At 30.0% G+C, this 20772-nt stretch overlaps 2 protein-coding genes across 13 annotated transcripts; one reads left to right on the top strand and one right to left on the bottom strand.

The window, feature by feature from the left end:
• Positions 1–8810: 8810 nt before the first annotated feature.
• Positions 8811–16454, top strand: LOC113872007. Of its 11 annotated transcripts, XR_003505825.1 has the most exons (17): positions 8906–8934; positions 9036–9084; positions 9712–9827; positions 10041–10152; positions 10404–10531; positions 10629–10782; positions 10939–11048; positions 11429–11512; positions 11589–11637; positions 11723–11814; positions 12063–12195; positions 12355–12434; positions 12517–12761; positions 12843–13793; positions 14877–14978; positions 15091–15974; positions 16127–16319. XR_003505825.1 is itself a non-coding variant. In XM_027509158.1 (13 exons), exons 1-13 carry the CDS (start codon positions 10060–10062, stop codon positions 15594–15596), a joined length of 2727 nt encoding a protein of 908 aa, XP_027364959.1. In that variant the 3' UTR covers positions 15597–16394. The 11 variants fall into 11 exon arrangements, 2 of the variants coding, with proteins under 2 accessions (XP_027364959.1, XP_027364958.1); XR_003505824.1 differs by lacking the exon at positions 9712–9827 and having other exon boundaries at positions 8811–8934; positions 16127–16454; XR_003505826.1 differs by lacking the exon at positions 9712–9827 and having other exon boundaries at positions 8851–8934; positions 10041–10531; positions 12840–13793; positions 16127–16428.
• Positions 16455–18228: 1774 nt separating this feature from the next.
• Positions 18229–20610, bottom strand: LOC113872010 (60S ribosomal protein L4). 2 transcript variants are annotated; one of them, XM_027509160.1, is made up of 2 exons: positions 19423–20610; positions 18229–18595 (listed from the first exon to the last, which is right to left on the bottom strand). In XM_027509160.1, exons 1-2 carry the CDS (start codon positions 20524–20526, stop codon positions 18482–18484), a joined length of 1218 nt encoding a protein of 405 aa, XP_027364961.1. In that variant the 5' UTR covers positions 20527–20610; the 3' UTR covers positions 18229–18481. The 2 variants fall into 2 exon arrangements, with proteins under 2 accessions (XP_027364961.1, XP_027364963.1); XM_027509162.1 differs by having other exon boundaries at positions 18340–18592; positions 19423–20595.
• Between the last annotated feature and the right edge of the window lie 162 nt (positions 20611–20772).

Below are 20772 nucleotides of genomic sequence, written 5' to 3'. Positions count from 1 at the left end.
AAATAAACCCAGCACAACAATGAAATAACAAAACTACCTACCTAATCTTTTTCTTTTCCTTTTTTTTTTTTAAGTATAAAAAATGATGATAAGATAAAATCTGTTAACATTCAATTCAAATGTAAATATATTCAGTAGTAGCAGTAAAGAGAGAACCTGAGATTCTGCATGTGCAGGGGGTTACAACTTAACATACCGTAGCAAAGGTTACAGCATCTACGGAATGTGGGACCTATGGACCAGTGCCTACACGACACAGGGTCATTTGGGCCCCCCCCATAAAGTTTCTATTAGTATAGATTTTTTTAAGTAGAAGGTCATTTCTTTGACATTAATTTTATCTTTTGAAATAAACAAAATTAAAGTCAAGTTGGTTTCTTAATTACAAAAATGTAAGTTTGAAATTAAGATCCAGTCAGCACCTCTGTTTGTTAACTTTGGTACTTTTACAAGGAATAATGTTATCATTGTAACAAAAATTTACAACATATTTTATAATAAAAGAAAGATAGAAAAAAATGATTTACTATAAAAAAATTGTAAAAAAAATTACAAGTATAACATCATTTTTTCTACATGTGAGATTACCTTTTGATTTTTATCACAATTATAAAGTTTTTTTTTCTTAACAACTAGTACCTTATTTTAATATTCTGACATATTTAAGAGCACGAATATTGCTATTTTAAGGTGTCTATGTTATTTTATAGTAGTAACTTTTTTTGTGAGATGCATGAGTATTATTATATTTTTAATAAATTAATATTATATTAATTAAATATATATTTCTACCGATAATGATATAACTATCAATAATAAATAATATTTTACATTAAAGAAAAAAATATAAATATTCAAAGTTTGAATTAATATTGAATTACAAAATAAATATGTAATGAAAAAAGTACTTGATACGATGAACAAAAATTAAGTTATAAAAATGTTTTTATTCAAAAATTAGTACTGATGATTAGCAAAATAAAAAATTAGTACTCATGAATTATATATAAAGTTTGATCGGTAATCGAATTAATAAGAGTATTTTAAATAATTTTTTCTTAATAGTAGAGGTAGGGATAAATAAACGACAGTGATAATTAACACTCTGCATAAATTCATTTCAATTAAAACTGTCTTTCATTAATTGGATAAAATAATCATACCATTTTAATCTGAATTTCATATAAGCGTTTTTTTTTTCCTGAATACTTCAAAATGTTAGTTGAGGATGGATGTATAAGCACAGAGAAATGATCGTTATTATACGTTCTTGACTCATGCATAATTTTACACATTTTTTAATATTAGATAAAATTTATATTAGTTTCATTGAATAATGAACTAAGATTATTTAGTAAGAGTCACTTAATAGTAACAACAAATTTTTAAAAAATACATTATTAATATTTCTCTTAAAATAAAATATGAAAAAATTTATGTAAATCTTCAAACTTTTATTAAAAAAAAACAAAGTTAAAACTGCACTTGGTGGCAAAATTCTCCATCAATGCAGCTTTCCCGAATTCATATAGAATAATGTGGTGACTCGAAGTGTGTGTAACATTAAAAAAATGTTGAATGGTAAAGCAATTTGGATAGCATCCACCATGCTAAAGGGGCATCCATAAAGCAGCAGAACCAGAGGTTCCCAGCTTGGCGATCGCAGACATTGTCTTTGCCCAACACTCAGATGAATTTCATTCATAAAAATGTTTAATAAACAGAAAAATGTTTAAACTTACCACTTTGAGAAAAATAAAAATAAAAATAAAAATAAATGTTAAATTAAAAAAATTAAATAAGTATTATTGTTGCTGAGGTATTTATAAATTGAAGTTGTTTTAATAACCATGCAGGATTTGGGGACTGACACACTCCAAAGGTAAAAAAGCACAGTAGGCATGTGTATTCCCAACTTTTTCTTCATCACATTCCATAATAATGATGGAGATTCTTAAACTGGGTTTCTCAAAACATTTTCCATTAATGTATTATTATGCAGAGCAAATTTATAATTAAAAAAGATATACAAATGATAAGGGTCATTGATATTTGATTTGACTTAAATGAAAATTTAGTTTCATAAATTTTAATGACAACAAAATTTCTAATGATTATAACTATACTAAAAATAAATTTTCGATTTATAATGTCTGACTGTACAAAGAGCAAAGCCCCATTACCTAAATTTATAAAAAAAAAAATTGCTTTAAAAGAAAGTGCATCATAAAATATATTTTTGTGTTTGAAATTATGTTAACAATGTTAACCAAATATCCTATAGTAACTTGACATGAGATCTAAGAATAGTGTTTATAATTAAAAAAATCACATAATTTACATAATGTATAAGTACAATTTTAAAATATTCAAAAAATAATTTAATTTTGATAATTTAAAAGATCTAGTATTTCTCTCTCTTATATATATTTTATTTTTAATTTATTTAACATTATACATAATAAAAGGATATAATGATTTTTAGATAATAATTATTTATTAAAAGTTATAAAATTTAATATAATTTTATTAAAAACTGCTATTTTCAGTTTTATTTATAAAAAATAAATATATAATTCATTACGACAAAAATAATAATAATTATAATTATATACTGTAAAATTTAGACTATATTCAATAAAGACTCGTAGTTTTTAGATAGAATGAATGTATATTAAATGAGGATATTAAATAATTAAATTTTAGAAGTTAATATTCAAATAAATGTTCCATATCAGGATTTGGATAAAAGATTTTTCACAGCTTATCCATCGTTGTTCCCTTCGCTCTCGGCACACCAGGAACCTCATTCCCCTCAATGTCCCCTCTAACCATCATCTCTTTCTCCTTCTTCGCATATCATAAAATTAATAAATAAATTACTATTAAAATTTAATTATATGATAAATTACAATTTAACGTTGGTAGATTATTAAAATCATATATTCTCTAAAATAATTAAACAAGACTAAAAAAAAATACATTAAAAATATTTATATTATCATCTTAATGTTTTTAGAAGTTTAGACTTGTATATATAATAATAATAATAATAATTTTAACAAATATTTTATTTGCTGCATAAATACTATATTAATTTATTTATATTTTTTAGTAAATTAGAATTTGATTAGTTTGCAATAAATTTTATGTATATAATTTAATAATAATATAATATTTTTTATTTGTTTATTTTTTATTAAAATATTAAAATAAATAAATATAAAATATTATATTAAAATATATAAATTTAGTTAAATATAAGTAAAGAAAATGTATATTATTTTATTTTATCGATAATTAAAAAATATATATAAGTTCAATATAAAGTCTTTAAAAAATACCGAGCCATACGTGCAAATAAAATTTATTATTTTTTATTAGTTTATAAAATTGTCTTACATATAAATTGATAATAATATAATGCATATTTTCAATTTATTTTTTTTATTAATACATAAATATAAAAAGTAACAAATTCTAAAAAGTTATTTAAAAGAATCTTGAAACTATAATTAAAAATATAAAATCTATTGCTTTTAAATTTTATATTATTTGATGATTTAATAAAATTATCAATAGTTATAAATTTTATAAATGAATAATTATAATAAAACAAAACTTTTGCGATATGAGTTATAAATTTAAATAGAATATTTTTTAATTTTTTATTTATATAATTGTTTATAATTATTTAACTAAAATTATATAATACATCACTCATTTATAATTGTAATTTTAAATTACTAATAAAAAAATTAATTGTATAATTATAAAGGATGAGATAATATTTAAAAAAAAATAACTCATCAGATTAAAAATAAAAATAAATATATAACAATTAATTTGAAAATAAAAAAATATTTATTTTAGTAACGTATAAAATTTTTAAAATATAATTTTAATATAAATATATATAAAATTGTATGCTAATACTCACAAACAAATTTATATTAAATTTTTATTGTTATAAAAAAAATTAGTTTACAAAATTATCATAAATAAAATAAAAATATATTCTTAATTTTAAAATTTAGTTGTTGACTAATAAATAAAAATATTTTAAAAAATATAGAATTGAACCTTTTTTTAAGTGATTCAATTATTATATATTATTTGATAACTTAATAAAATTATTATTATTATACATTATAAATAATTTTTTATTAAATAACTAATTAAATATAATAAAATTATATTGTAGATCATAAAATTAAAATAATAAAATAATTAATTTTTTTATGCATTTGTCTAAATTAAAAAATAATATCATAAACGATAAATTTATTTATCATTTTAATTAAGAATCAATAAAAATAATTTTAACTATAAAGTAATTAAATGATATAATCATATTTTTAAAAAAGTAATTAAAATAACAAAATTTAATTTACATAAAATAAATAAATAAATTTAAAATGATAAATAAAAAGGAATATATAAATATAATTAAAAAAATAAAGAAAATGTACATTATTTATTAAATTTAATTTATAGCAATTTATTGTTTCCGTCTGTAACTTGCCATGTCACCAACGTTTATAATTTTTTTGGTGTTGTAACTTTTGTGTTATTATTATATATAATTTTAAATTTTAATAATTATTATAAATACATTTAATGATCAATAATTACAGTTAATTTTGCATAGATTGACGTTTAAACGCATAAACGCTATAATCATAATTTTTAACGTGAATCAAAACCTGCTAAATGGGATATAATATAATAGATGGAGTATAAGGTAAAACATAATGGTCAATACAGATTCTAGCATGCCTTTCTCTCATGTTTAGTCACATTGATAATTTTGATCGATGACCTTTCTAAAAAGCACGATCACCCCCTTTCCTTCATTGACAGAATAATAAAAACAACAACTTGATACTGATAGAAGTGCCCTTTAACTTTCAAAAAGATGACAGAATTATCACTGTTTTTTATTGCCTCACTTTTTTCGCCTTCGCTTTGAGACTTCGGATGATGTCAAAAATTGGGTAATTAAGCATTTTATTACTCCAAATATTGAACAATATACTTAAAATAAGTAAACTTTCTTAAGGTCTAAGTATACTAATAATCTATTTTTAAAAAAGGAGGAAGATGAGGTATGCCATTCAACCAGTTAATTTACTCGTATTTAAAAAATCAATACATTTTGCATTTTTAAGACATTAAATATGTTTATATTTTTAATTGATACTTACTTGATAAAATGCTAGAAGAATTAACAGGAGATTAGAACGTTAGCCTTAATTCTATTAATCTCGGACATATGTAAAGAGAAATTATGGTTTGACTTTTCTCTCGCTGTTATGTAATGGAAATCAATGGATAGTCGAAGTTAAGTACAGGTAGTTTAATAATGGTTATGGCAATCCAATGATAGGGACAGAAAGTTAATCAGGAGATGAAGAAATCAGTGACTAAAAACTCTGCAAATATAATTATGAATAACAACAGAACAAGCTGAGTGTATTTGATTAAATAATTGAAAGACTATAATTATCATTTAAACAAATTTCTACTGTATTTTATTTTTAAAAACTAAAAACTATTTAAAAATAAAATCAAACATACTCTAAAGTTTATTTGTAATAATTTTAAAGTATTTTTATATTTACCTAGAATTTGAAATTGTAATTATAATTAAGATCACTTTTATTGATTTTATGCTTACAGTATTTTATGTTTGCTTTTATTAGTTAATTATTATTTTTACGCTATTTTCGTATTTGCCTTTATAATTTATGTTTTGTTTGGATGATAAGTGAAATAGGGAGGATTAAAATAAAAAGGATATAAATAAAAAAAACAAAGTATAAATGATGTATTATTTAGATGAATATATAGAAATAAGATAAAATGAAGTGAAAATTACTTTTACATATTTAGACGAGTGGAAAAGAGAGTAAAAAGACATGTATTATATAAATATCTGAAATATCTTAAAAATATATAATTTTAAAAATTTAGAATTTTTATTGTATCTTTTTTATGTTAATATAAAATTATTAATTATATTTTCTAAACAAACAAATAAATAAATAAATTCTGTATATCAGTAGAAGCTGCATTTCACACCTAAATGGAATGGAAATGCTTTAGGTTCACGAGAAAAAACACCACATTTGTCTATTAATTTCAATCTATATTAAAAAAAAAAACAATAAAAAGCTCAATTTCAACTCTTGCAATTTTAGTCCTCTCCTTTTCGATTCAAACAAACCCAAAACAATACTCAATTATGTTAGGTAAGTTTATATTTTAATATGGTGAGAAAAATGTTGATTTAAGGACAAAAACTGAAATAAAAAGCATTTTGAAGAAAAAAAACACCATGCATTCGTAGTATTTAACAATAAACGGTTCTATCTGATTATACCAAGATTCTTGCATAATTAACTAATTAAGAGGTTATTGTTGATCTACAATAAGGTTATTGGTTCACTACAATAAAATTCTTTTGAGAAAAATCACTTATTTGTTACGATGATGTAATTGGGAACATGATCTTAACGAATGTAACTTACTTAAAGCTCATGAAAACATGAAATTTTAATAATAATAATAATAATAATAAATTTATTATTATTTTTGTTGTTTGATCTAAAGTTATTATATTAAAGTTAAAATAAAACATTCTCACTAAATAAATTATCCCTCATACACAGTGTTTACAATCCATATTGTGAAACTTAACTTTAAATATTAATCAGTTGGTATAAGCAGCACTTTAATTTTATTTAATTTAGCCCACGTTCAATTATACCTTAATTATGGTAAATAATTGTTTTTAAAATCAGTTAATTCCAAAACGCTCTTGTTCATGATTATTTGTTTAAATTTTGATTTTTCAAATTTGTTTTAACATTTGAAAACTCGACAAATTCACTCCGAATCAATCTACTAAATTAAATTTAATCAAGTTATCTAGCTCATATTGATAGTCAAAGAAATACAAGAACTACAGATTTGGCAACGTGCTAGTCGATTTAAGCTAAAAGAAAAATGCTTCAACTTCGCCTTCAATGCTGGATATTATAATTCAAAAGTACAGTCATAATGATTGCACATCAAGTTCACATAAACTAATTTAAACCAATGAGCTTCGTGAACCAAGATGATATCTAAACTTTCATGGCCTACATTCTTATGAAAAATAACAAAATCTTTGACACAGCTAGTAGTAGTATTACATGCTTCACCATCAAAGTAAATATTGTTGAAAAACCACAAAGTATAAGAGTTAAACCTAAACAAGTTTAAAGTGATACATCACATGCTGTGTCGAAACAATTAAGTTTATTAGGGTGGTACTATAATTGTTTATCATTTTTGCAGAGTTTATACAAACCCATGCACTCAAAAAACAAAGAAGTCCTTACATAAGGTAAAAAAGATACAGTAAACTATATTATAAATCTCAGTGTAGTGGTGTTTGGAGATACTATTTTGTAAAAATACTTATATGTTAGGCCTTAAACAAATTATTTGAAGAAATTGAGCTTTATTATTTTAAAGGTTTATAAATTAAGGGCCAGTTTGATTTTTTTTAAATTTTTAATTTTTAAAAATTATATTTTAAAACAATTTTATAAAAAAATTTTAAAAAAAAATTTTGTTTGATAAATTAATTTTTAAAATTGTTTTTAGTTAAATTTGTTAGTTATAGAAAGAGAAACAGAAAAATAAAACAAAAATATCTAAATAATAATTCTAGTTTTTAGTTTTAAAACTTATATTAACAAACAATTTTTTTTGTTTTTTATAAGTATTTCGTAAGTTTATTAAGATGATTTTAATTAAATTAATTATTTGTTAACAACATCTTTCGAAAATGAACTAAATTTTTTATGAGAAACAAGTCACTTTTTTTTAAATGGAAGAGTGACATTGACATGTGTCAAATTTAATTGCTGAAGATGTAAAAAGAAATGCAGCTCTGAAAAATGTGTTGCGAATGAGTTATTATGTTTTTTGGGTAATTATCTCACATTGATGCTAGATGTGGTAGTTTTTGCCGTGATCAATCTCTAATATTTTTAAATGTAAATATAAAAATATTTAATTACATATTTTAGTATTTATGTTTTAATTTATATATAAGTTAATCCTTTTATTTTTTTGGTAGATTAATCTTTTTTAATTTTAATTACTTGTATTTAGTTTTCATAAATTTTTAATTATTTAAATTAAGTTTCTTATACCAACCATTAATACAAATACAATGAAAGTTAAAAATATCACCAATATATATATATATATATATATATATATACATATAATATGTAAAATATTTTAAAAAAAAGTAAAACCACAATATATATTGTTTATATATTATATATGTTTAAATTTATATAAATTAATAACATATCATACTTTTATTAATTATTAAAAAAAATTGTTAATTTCAATTTAAGGATAAACAACTAATAATAATAAAATTTTATTACAAAAATATTTATTATATTTTTATAATTTTAATACAATAATTGTTAATTTTTTATAAAATTTTATATTTATAAATATTTAAACATAGTTCTAAGAACTAAGGTTAATAAATTATTTATTAAAAATATAAATAATTAAATATATACAGAGACCGAATATAAAAATTAAAATTTTAGAACTAAATTGTAAAATTGAGAAACACAATTAAACTTATAAAAAAAAAAACTGTAACATTATCCTAACCTAATCCAAAATATCGTATGTGATCCTTACTTAAGTGAGGCAATATCCATCTACTGCACACTACAGTGATTAATTATTTGAAAATAAAACTGAAAAAATGAGCTGGCTTCAACATACGGGTTTTTACGTACGGAATACATACAATACGTCCTCACCTCATTTTCTCTTCTCTCGTGCTTTATCTTCTCTCTCTCAATCTCTTTTCTCTGCCTCTGCTTCCTCTTCCTCGATCTCACCGTAAGTTCATCGCCATAAACCCTAATCCTCATTCCTTTATCTCTTCACTTCTTTCTTTACTTCTTATTCATTCATTTTGCTCTTTTCTCTCTTCTCTTTAGGGTTAGGCTTTTCAATTGAGCCGCATTTTCAACTGCACACTCTTCTTAGGTACGAATCAACTACAATGTAATCTGTATTTTATGCTTTTCGTCATTTTAGCCTACGGAGATTATCGATGATTATTGTGCTATCGTTTAACTTACTGTTTCTGTGTGAATAAAGTGTTATCCGAGTTGCAGTGAAAGTAAAGGAAGCATGGTTTTCACTTAGGGTTTTTCTTCCTTCACTATTTTTATCATCGGCTTGAGCTAGATTTGGTTGAAATTTCTTGCAAATGTTGGGCTTATGTTACTGCCATTTATCGTATTTAGTTGAATGGAAGATGGATTTAATTTTGAGAAGAGATTAAGTGAATCGTCACTAGTGCTTGTTTTAAGTTTGTGGCAAAATTTTAATACGTAGGACTTATCACAGAGCTTTACTAGTAATGCTGTAATGGTGCATTGTGAGTATGTTGGTCATTTGCAGTTCTGTTCTCAACAAGGCAGCAGTATTTAGTGGAGTTTTTAGCTCGTGATTACGAAGCATGCTAGTATTTATTAATTGGTTCTTCTGTAATGTAACTAACATTGGGTTCGGTGGTGATATGCTATTTCAAATTGATGAAATGCTGTTTCAATGTTTGGGTGGTCATCCACATGATAATAATTGGCGTTCCTCCTCCCGCTGGCCCAGTTTGAACCACAACCCCACGAAAAAGAAAAGAGGACTATACGTTTGATCAAAACGGGAATTGCCTTAGATGATGGCTTGTAATTTTTTAGTATTTCATCATTACATAAGCTCAGTGGGTATGCACCATTCTGATTTCCTTCTAAAACCTTTCCTTGTCACAAATCCTTTCATTGCATGATTATTATTTTTCAAAATCATTATTTGTGCTTATGCTGAATTTGTGGCTCTTGAGTAGCATCAATTGCTATCTGTTAACGAGAATATATATATATATATATATGTTTTTCCTTCAAGCAGGTTATTTAATATTTTATTAATTTCTGGTGTAGCTGAATTCCCTGGACAATCATGGCTGACAAAGGAGAAAAATCATGTCCCATATGCACCGAGGAGATGGATCTGACTGATCAGCAGCTGAAGCCATGCAAATGTGGTTACGAGGTTTAAACTTGTTTATATACCTTTATCTGGTTTTATTTACATTAATATCTTCCTTTGTTCATTTATGATTTTGAATTTATTGTTGAATACTCTGGTTTGATGCTTGTTCAAATATTTGTGCATCATACATAATCCATTTGGTGAAGCTGAAAAGTTGGAAGAATTAGTGAGACTGAGTTCGTATATATTATAATGCTTATCCTCATCAATCATACTTGTTCATTCTTTCTCTTCCCCTATCTTTTCCATAGATTTGTGTATGGTGTTGGCATCATATAATGGAAATGGCACAGAAGGATGAAAATGAAGGCCGTTGTCCAGCCTGTCGTTCACCTTATGACAAAGACCGCATTGTGGCAATGGCTGCAAACTGTCAAAGGTTGTTTTGGTTATGGCGGGAATGTCTAATTTCTGTATGACATTTTATTATTAAGCTGTCATTAGGTAATACTAAGTTGTTTCACTTTTTTAAACAGATTGGTAGCTGAAATGAATTCACAGCATAAAAAGAAAATGCAGAAATTGAAACCTAAATCATCGGATGGAAGAAAACATCTTAGTGATGTTAGGGTCATTCAGCGCAATCTAGTTTACATAATTGGGTTGCCTCTTAACCTTGCAGATGAAGAAGTGAGTTCTTCAATGTTATGCATCTAACTGTTGCTAGATGCTACTTCAATATGGAACATGGCAAGCATACTCCATATGAGTTTTGGCATCTTTCATTTTTATATAATATCGTAAAATTTTCCTTGTTTAATAACATTTTTCTTTGGATTACTCCAGCTACTTCAACGCAGGGATTACTTTGGCAGGTATGGAAAGGTTTTAAAAGTGTCAATATCACGAACAGCAAATGGCATAATCCAACATTCTGGAAACAACAGCTGTTGTGTGTAAGTTGTAATGATTTATGAATGGCTCAAATGTAATTACCCTGCTGTGAGTTTCAAGTAGAAAATTATGATCTTTCTTGTCCCCTCCCCCTCTCATCATTTCATTTCCTTTTCTTTTGTGTCTATTGGAATATTGGTTCAGTACTTTAGTCATCATGTTTCTTTATATGCTTTAAGACCAATTCTTGTAGGCTGCTGTCATTTATATATCAACTTGTGTTTCTAGAATTATAAGAAATCTCCTTTTCTTTTGTGTCTATTGGAATATTGGTTCAGTACTTTAGTCATCATGTTTCTTTATATGCTTGGAGACCAATTCTTGTAGGCTGTTGTCATTTATATCAACTTGTGTTTCTAGAATTAAAATTTCTTACCTTCAGGTATATAACTTACTCAAAAGAGTCTGAAGCAGTTCGATGTATTCAATCAGTGCATTGTTTTGTATTAGAAGGTAGATCCTTGAGGTAAGGATATGCCATTTTGATTGGGTCATGAGGCCTTCTCGGTCACGTGATGATGGGTGGCTATTTGCATTTGCAGGGCTTGTTTTGGAACCACAAAGTATTGCCATGCATGGTTGAGAAATGTGGTAAAATAGTAACTTTAAGCCGATGAATGTTTTATTACACATTGCTATGGTTTTGTGCTACTATATAAGTTATTTGTTGGTCCAGCCTTGCAGCAACAGAGATTGTTTATATTTACATGATCATGGTTCTCACGAGGATAGCTTTACAAAAGATGAACTAGTTTTAGCATTTGCTAGGTATGTTTGGTTCTCATGTGCCACATTTCTTCATTTTTAACTTTTGAATGTACAGTTGCCTATGTACGCACCAGCTAGTCATCTATTAGCTGTGTCATAATGTCTTATATCTTGCATAACTCAGTCATTCAGATTTCTCCCTATTTTCCAGAAACATCTTGATCTTACTCAATTTTCACTATCTTCTACTTATGCTTGAGATTTATTTTTAATTATTGTTTCATTGTTTCGCATTTTGGGTGTTAAAGGAGTAGAGTCCAACAAATCATTGGTGCTACAAATAATTTGCATCGGCGTTCAGGGAGTGCTTTACCTCCACCAGTAGATGATCTTAAACACACGTCATCAGCCACCAAGTTAATGTCCAAGGGTCCTTTAGATGTAAGTGTTCCTTCCGCATCAATTTTGTGGAAACCATTGTTTGTGTTTGTTGGGGGAGATATATTACTTCAATTTTCAATTTGTTCACTTGTGTATCTTTTTCTTATAAGGCAGTGAGCTAACTAACATTTTTATTAAACTCATCTTTTATCAAACTAGAAATTTGAGAACCAGATTAAAGGAGCTGGTTCAGCTATTGGGGCCATCAATTCAACAGCACTTCCTGCGGTGAACTCCTGGTAATTAGTTTGTTGATTGTTATTATTCTCAAATTAGTTTGTGCCCATTGTGAATGCTCACATTTTAGGTGTATTGTTCTAGGGTTAGGTGTGTATCTGGCAGTCTTCCACAGGATACAAGTTCATCATGTTCTGGTAATCTAGCCAATAGGAATGTTGAGGCATCTAATGATCCACAAGCCCTTGTGTCAGGATTTGCTTGCACTGAGAAGTCTATTCTTGATACAAGACCAGGGGAAGCTGAAAATTGTTCTGGTGTACATTCCAACAGTATTTTCATACCTACAGAGATGAACAAGCATAATATTGGTGGAAATTCTCAAACATGTGAGTCAAATGTTTTCAATGAAGTTACTGTGCAGAAACTTCCTGGCATTGTATTGTCTAATTGTGAAACATCTCTAGCAGCTTTAATGGGCAATGATCAAGATATGGTAGTCCCTTCAGTGAGCACAAGCTTCCTGGAGCTCTCCAGACCACAGGATTTCAATATTGACAGAGCAGTTAGCATTAATTCAAATAGGGATGTACATGGCTTATGTTTAGGGTTATCATCTGTTAGCATTACTAGTCATCTAGAAGATTCACATTCCACTCTTGATTCAGATGGATTACCTCTTACTTATAATTCCATTAATTCCTCTATAGGGGAGAATTTGCAGCAAGATAATGAGTATTCAAAAGAACATTCATCCACGCCAATTTTTTGGGAAGATATTGTTGAGGATGATATACAAAACATAGATTATGAACAAAAATTCAGCAAAGGCATCAATAATTCATCATCTGGGCTCCATTCAACTTGTCTACCACAGAATGTAAACCAATCAAGCCATCAACCACAGCATCAAGATCAAATTTGTCACCAGAATCATTTGGGAAAACCTTCTGAGTCTTTAAATGAACATTTGGAGACGGGATTTGTGAAACAAGTGCAGAGTGGGGATACTGGTACAAGTTTTGATAGCAAGATTGCGTCAGACATGGGAGAGAACAACATTATATCTAATATTTTGTCTTTGGAATTAGATGCATGGGAAGATTCACTAGTTAAGTTGTTGGGTGAAAGTGATGAACCCTACACACCCTTTAAAGCAACTACTTTGCGGAAAGTCCAAGACAAAAATCAGTCAAGGTTTTCCTTTGCCAGGGAGGACAATTTTATGAATGAGGCATCTAATTTGCAACAATCATGTAGGGCTGCTGGACCTGATCCTGAAGAGAACTTTGCATCAAGTGGTTTATTGGGAAGCAAGGATACACTCAATGGGAAATACCCCCATGCTTTCTCACCTAGCAATTCTATGCTATCAACTAAATTTGTTGGAAGTCAGGCTTTTGTGCCCTCTACTTTTTCCAGTGAGTACTGATTAATAATGTGCTTAAGTGTTGCTTTTTGTGAGTGTGGGGATAGAGGTCCCTTCCTTTCTGGTCTTTGCTGTTGTCATGATTGCTTCTACTTTTGTGTTTATATCCTTAAATCTTGCTGATATATTTCATTTTTGGATTTCTAAATTCTATTTCTCTAGTTTGGCATTAATTTCCTGTGGTATTCTGCTTGTTTTATTAATTGGATGTTCGTCCTTTCATACTTTGTCTTCTTAAAAGTTCTGTGATCTCCCCTTCCCTTTATCTTTCTTGCTTATCTTTTATAATAGGAGAAACATGGCATTTTAGGCACGTCTGCAATCCTACTTAGTGGATGTCTCTTTTTTTGTTCTTCATTGGCTCATTAGGTAGCTCTGGAGTTTGCTGTGGGTTTAAGATGAATTTAGTGCTTCTCATCCCTGACAGTGCTATCTAATATAAGTAGATGTAATTTGTTGTTCATAGGATATTTATGTGTTTGATTGGAAGAATAATTGTATATCCTACTGTACTAGTTTTTTTATTTTTTATTTATTTATTTCTGTCATTATTAATCCGGTACATATGTTGTATGTTCTTTTGGAATTTGACTTGTGTTGTTTATGATGTCTTTGGTTGTAATCAGGCAATATTACTATCAGGAAAAAAAGTGTTATGCTAGAATTTCACTTTTAAACTTGCCAATTAAGAACATCTATTTTACTGAGATAAGATGGCCAAACTATAATACACTTAAAAATTTGATAATATATATCAATTGGAAATGAATTTTTGGGTCATATATGCCATGTCTATTTTCATGTGTGAAGTTGGAGATTTGTGTTAAAAATATTTTTACTAATATTTTTTAATAAAGCTGAGGTCCTTAGTAGTCATATAAGTTTTGTCCCTTAGTTGTTTTATCATAAAAAGATTTAGGACCTGAAATAATACTTCACTTCTTCCCTGTCAAATGAAAATAATTTAGAGCTTCTTAGCATGCCATTCTTTATTGCTGTTAATTTTGTTCACTATTGAACTGAATTTTATCAAACTGATATTTACTGCTTGTTTTTAATTGTTGTCTTGTATCAGTGTCAAATGCTCATGCATCAAGCCCACCAGGATTTTCTGTGTCCAGCAGAATACCTCCAGGGTTTTCGTTTGGGAGAGTAGAACATGATTATGATAGTTCTGGTATAACTCTTTCCTTATGGTTCAAAAGTTACTCCATTTTTTGTTTTTGTCGGTTTGCCATTCTTGGCTACATTTTGTACTTATAGAGAATTTTCTTATAAATCTTTTCCAGTGAAACATTTGCAACAGCAGTATGTTTCTCCATCTGGAAATATTGACAGGATAGGAGATGTTGAATTTAATGATCTTGCAGTATTGGGCCTCGGTAAGGGCATACTGACAGAAAGGTTGAATAATGCTTCTTTTGACATGAGGCAAACTTCACTTCCACAATTTAGTCCCAGTGAAGATGATCCCAGAATTAAGCTGTTAATGCAACAATCCACACCTACACAGAGTTTAAGACTTCCAGATCATATTGGAAATTGGTTTTCCCCCCAAAATGATGCTTATAGAATTTCTTCAAGGTTTCTCAATCAATTTCAGTCTAACAGTTCATCAATTTATGAACAATTACATTCTCAACAGTTTGGTAGCAATAATCTGGCATCGAATAACCAGTGGGGTAGTTGGAATGATGCCAAGAATTTCAGTGGCCTGTCTATGTCTGAAGTATTGAATAACGAGAGAGTGGGATTTAGTAATTTCATGCCCAGTTATGAGAATATCAAGTTTTAAACACCTTCATTCACGGATCTACTGCAACAGTGATGTTGGTGATTTTGTTTCAACTGTAATTCAATTCCACTTTAATGCGCTAATGGCCGATGTGAAATGTCAAAGATTGATTTGGCTAAAGTTATGTTTTAGTAAAACCATGTAGTGGAGGCACCTTGAGACCCGATTCAATCAGTTTTGGAATTTGGTTACTTTGAACTCCAATCACAATTGTGCCATCAAATGGTCAGTAGTATCAGCCTCCCTTTTCGCTTAGCCTTGTTGCTAAGCGCTGGAATATGGTGTTTTCCTCATTATGGTTGGGAGAACCTGCAAACTGTCAACTTTTTCTATGGGTTACATAACTGGAGAACTATCTTTGCCTTGGAGGTAATTATGGTAAGTGTGCATGATGCTTTGACTATATAATATATTTGTTTTTTTGGTAACATATATAGCAGAGTGAAAGCCTGGATTAATCATACAGGAGATTCTTCCTTGAATTTAATTTGATAGTTTAGGATAATGATTTGTTCTCTCCCTCTCTGCAGTGGGTCAGTATATGCCATCAGACTGCCGAAACTGACAGGGAGCTAAGATGATAAGCCTTAATGGATTTGACGTTTTAATGGGACCTGAAATAATTTGTTGTCTCGAATGTTACTTATGTTGAAATTGAAGGTCTCTGTTATCCACTGATACTTAATGTATATATGTGAATATATATTTGAATTTTGTTACTAATGCTCTTCCATGTGACACCGGATGCTAGATTGTACTTAGGGTTGACAATTGGATCCATTAAACTATCATTCATTCACATTTAATTACGATCAAAGTGATTCAGTTATCTCGAGATTTAACTGATTTCATCAGTTTAGCTAATGTTTGACCAATGGACCGTCTAATTATCGATGGACATTCGTAGGATTAATGTATCTAAATGAGAAAAGAAGTGACAATGGAGAATAAGACGTGGACACGAATGTATCGAATCCGAACACTTCATTAAACACTGTAGTTTTTCATTTGCTGAGAAAGAGGAAGAGTTGGGGTCAATCATTTTGCGGCCATGCTTGACTGGTGAAGGCCTTTTAGTAATTTTTTTCTTACTTTATAAAGTATTAATTAAAAAAAGTGTATATTTGTCTTGAAGATATAAAAAAAAATATTTAATATTTTTTATTCAATAGTTAAGACGATTTGATGACACACATGGTAAAAGGATTTGGGATTATTCGATAAAGTAAATAGACCACCCTTGGTCTTTGAAATTGAGATTCAACCAACCTCAAACATGGTAAAGCTTGACGACTCCGTTTTGGAGTGGGACTTTTTGGAACAAGCCATGTTAGCTTATATTTTTTTATAAGCAATTGGTATGAAACTAGTAACAGAAGTATCATCAATTAAAACCAGATTTTTTTGTTATATAAGCCAGGCAGTACAACCAATGCCCAAGAAGACCAAAACCAAGAAAGGCCCATACATACCCCTCATGATAAGTAATTACCTCCACCAAGATTTTAGTTAATTCCTTGGGGACCAACCCACGCAAACCGGCACCGAAACTGCTAAAAGAAGACAACGATAAGGCTTAAAGAGGTCTGCAATTATAAGACAAGCCAATAGAATTCCTTAAAAGAGACTACCTATCAAAGGCTGATGATAACCTCAATTCTTGTTATAAGAACTCAGACTTACCCGGAAGAAAGCGAAAACCTAAACCCCGTTTCATAAATACATGAACATATTAAATAAACAATTTAAGATAACATTACTATTGTAAAAATAATTATAATATCAGAAACTTTAGTTTTTGACTTTGTTTAAATTGTTAAAAATAATTATAAATTTCAAAATATTGTGAAATTACAGGCTAACTCGAGTAAACTAAAGTATAACCCAACCACAATCCAAAATACACAATCAAAATTCAGCGAATGCAGTATGTTAACTTGACAAAATTGTAGCACCACTAATGATTGCAAAAATCACGACGCCGCAGTGAGATTGGCTTGAGTCAATATGGAAGAATTTTTAGTGCATTTACAGATCACAGTTAAACTACAATGTTAACGTTCAGGAACCGTTCCCCTCGTTACCCTACTTCGTTTTGTTTCTACTTTTCTTGATACTAGCTTTGAAAAAAAAACTTTCTGGTGATTGCTATAAGGACATCTGAACCCAGGGGATTAATTGGGTTACTATATCACTAATAACGAATGCCACGGATATTAATCCATTAAATTTAAAACATTAACATTCAAGCAATTTTAAATAGTACCAGATTCAAATAATTACATTAATTTCATTTCAGTCGTTCGAATGAATTTTATAGCTCTTGCTTGAATTTAACATTCTCTCGTTGACATCTTTGACTATAGTGATTAGCAGAGGTTGCAAGCAAAACAAAGATGACACCGAGAGATAGAGCACCTACTTCTAGCGTATTATCTGACAAGATGCTCTATAAACCTTAATCATTTGCTGGATGAGAGAGGGAAGGGCAACTGAAACTAGACGGACTTACTCTGTGAACTCCTCCACGGACTTAAGGATACAATTTTCTATTAACTTGTTGTATTAACCCGATCGTTGTTACAGATTAAACAACATAGGTTATAAATCCCGTTCAATTCTCCACGAATAAAGAGAATTTAAAGACTTTGACATAAAAAAGTAACATACAACTGGATTATAATTTTTTTAAGAAAACAGAAGTATAAATGTAGCTGCTAAACGTAAGACAAGCAGAATTTGCACTAAAATCCAACAAACAAAATTTCCATATAGTCTCATGATATTATGATAACGTTAACCAGCAAAAACAAAAAAGCCAAAAATATTTAGTTCAGATAAGCATACAAAACAAAAATCTAATACGAGAATATAAATGAAAGACTTCACTGTGAAACACCCAACCACTTAGAAAAGTTGTCAAATTCTGTGTAATCAGAATCTGACACCATTGTGTGATACCATGCTTTTCCTGCAGCCTTGATGGCAGAAGCTTCCTCCTGAAATGAACGAGGCAAAATAATGTCAATTTGAAATTATGAACAATATGTAGCAAACTAATAAAATTTACAATACAATGAACATAGTTCACATGTAATGCCTATAGGGTCAAAGGCGTAATGAAAGTTCATAAGAAGCTCTCAAAATGATTAACTTACTGAACAATTAAGTATATCCAAAACACATTACATAATATGATAGAGAAATTAAATGCCTCTGACTAGTAAATTATTGACAATTTCACATGACACGTATAGTTATAATAGTAGAATTCCAATGCAGCTGAAATTAGCACAATTGAAACGATATTGAAACTTTCCCCTAGTACAGAATTCAAAGAGAAAGCTTATTATAAAAAACTATATGTAACTAGCAGTATGACAAGAAATATCATAATATACAAAATAAAAGAACAATCAGCCCATTTGGTAATTTGTTAATTAAAAAAAAATATTGCAACACCAGGTGCATTAAATCAACTGAAGATTATGCACAATAATTCACAGTAGATAAACTGAAAATTGTCTACGAAGACATGCATGCATTGGCACAATATTACAATATCAACATCAACAAGCACGATAAAACCATATAAATGAATGAATTAAATGAGCAACAGGGTAACTACAAACACCAAAAAATCCAATTCAAACTAAATTGCAATTACCCCACACTCCCTTCTTAGAAAGAATATCAAGATCAAGCAGACAAAAACAAAATAAACCCAAAAAAACACAGAAAAATGAAACTATAATAATCAATAAGCAAACAAAACAACCCGAAAAAATGCATAAATTGACTTTAAAACAAAGTTCCAAACATTTACCTTGGAGACAATCTTCCTCTTCTTATCGAGCTTCTCCTTCTTAGCCTTGACACGCTGGGCCTCAGCGAGAAGCGCCATCCTCTTAGCAGCCTTAGCATAAGGATTGAGCTTAAGCATAGCATTAAGGTTCTTAAGGGGGTTCTTCTTAAGAGTTGCCCTCTTCACATCCTTCTTAATGGGCCTCACAACGGACTGAACCTCATCAGAGTTAATGATCCTAGCAAGGTCAGAATTAACCATCTTGGGCCTGGGAAGTAGATACCCCTTCTTCTTCTCAGAGGCCTTATCAAACGACCCATAAATAGAGTCCAGTTTCTCTATAGCAGACTTGGTCCAAATCACGAACCTTCCAAGGTGTCCACCAGGAGCAAGCTTAAGAAGGTTAAGCCTCTCCACGTTGGCAACCTCAACGCCAGGGACGTTACGGAAAGCCTTAACGGCCTTAGCTCCTTCCGTTCCGTAAACGACGAGAGGACCCTTACGGGAAATGTACCTACGGTTACGCATTTTACCTTTACCGGGGCGAATGCCGTGACTGTCCTTCGCTTTCTCGGCATCAGGGAAGGCTCCGATCTGTTTCAGAACTTTGATGGCTTCCTTAGTTTTCTCAACGGCTTCGGCAGAGTCGCTAACGACGAGGGGAAGTTCAGGGACGGACTCGATGCGGTGGCCGCGTGCGAGGACGAGGGAGGGGATAGCGGAGGCGGCGATAGCGGAGACCACGGCGTAGCGTTTTTGATTGACGTTGATCTTGCGGTGCCAGCGGCGCCAGATCTTGGTCGGGGCGAACATGCGACCTCCGCGGCACATGTTGCCGAAGGCTCCCTGGCCGGCGCGGTGAGTTCCGCCACCGGGAACACGGGGGATACGGGAGACGGCACGCCCGGTTCCCCAGGATTCAGCGGAGGTTTGGTGTCCAGCGCGGCGGCTGACGGCGTAAGGTTGGCGGGAGTTTTTGGAGATGTTGGAGTGGACGAAGTTGACGATGTCGGGGCGGATTGAGGCCCTCATGACGTCGGGGATTGGGACAGTGGCGGCGGCGTCGGTGGCCATGTCACCCTCTAGGTTTTGCACGGTGACGAGGGGTCGTGCTGCTGCGGCCATTGCTGGAGAGTGAGGGAGGGATCTACCTAGGGTTTTTGGCTGTGTGATAAGAGTGTGATTGTGTGAAGCGATGAATTTATACTGCCCCTCAAATTAGCAGTTGTCAGAGCTGCACCTTTTAGGGTTTTCTACCTTTCGGGCCTGTGTTTATTTGGGCTTGAATTTGTACTTTAGCCCGAGATTTATGGGCTTAGTCTTTTCATAGGGGAGGGGGTTATTTTCCCAGGTTGGACTATTTGATTATTT

Source organism: Abrus precatorius, unplaced genomic scaffold, assembly GCF_003935025.1.
Source record: "Abrus precatorius isolate BTA unplaced genomic scaffold, Abrus_2018 Scaffold7, whole genome shotgun sequence".
NCBI classification, from domain to species: domain Eukaryota; kingdom Viridiplantae; phylum Streptophyta; class Magnoliopsida; order Fabales; family Fabaceae; genus Abrus; species Abrus precatorius.
This window is presented reverse-complemented; position numbering and strand designations above follow the sequence as displayed.

What these genes read in the sequence shown, in the direction of transcription:
- LOC113872007 (XM_027509157.1), top strand. Translation starts at nt 10,060, where the DNA reads ATGGCTGACAAAGGAGAAAAATCATGTCCCATATGCACCGAGGAGATG. An exon ending in ATGCATGGTTGAGAAATGTG is followed by an intron (nt 11,638 to 11,722) that starts GTAAAATAGTAA and finishes TTGTTGGTCCAG; the next exon opens with CCTTGCAGCAACAGAGATTG. An exon ending in ACATGATTATGATAGTTCTG is followed by an intron (nt 14,979 to 15,090) that starts GTATAACTCTTT and finishes AATCTTTTCCAG; the next exon opens with TGAAACATTTGCAACAGCAG.
- LOC113872010 (XM_027509160.1), bottom strand. Translation starts at nt 20,526, where the DNA reads ATGGCCGCAGCAGCACGACCCCTCGTCACCGTGCAAAACCTAGAGGGT. An exon ending in AGAGGAAGATTGTCTCCAAG is followed by an intron (nt 18,596 to 19,422) that starts GTAAATGTTTGG and finishes CGTTCATTTCAG; the next exon opens with GAGGAAGCTTCTGCCATCAA.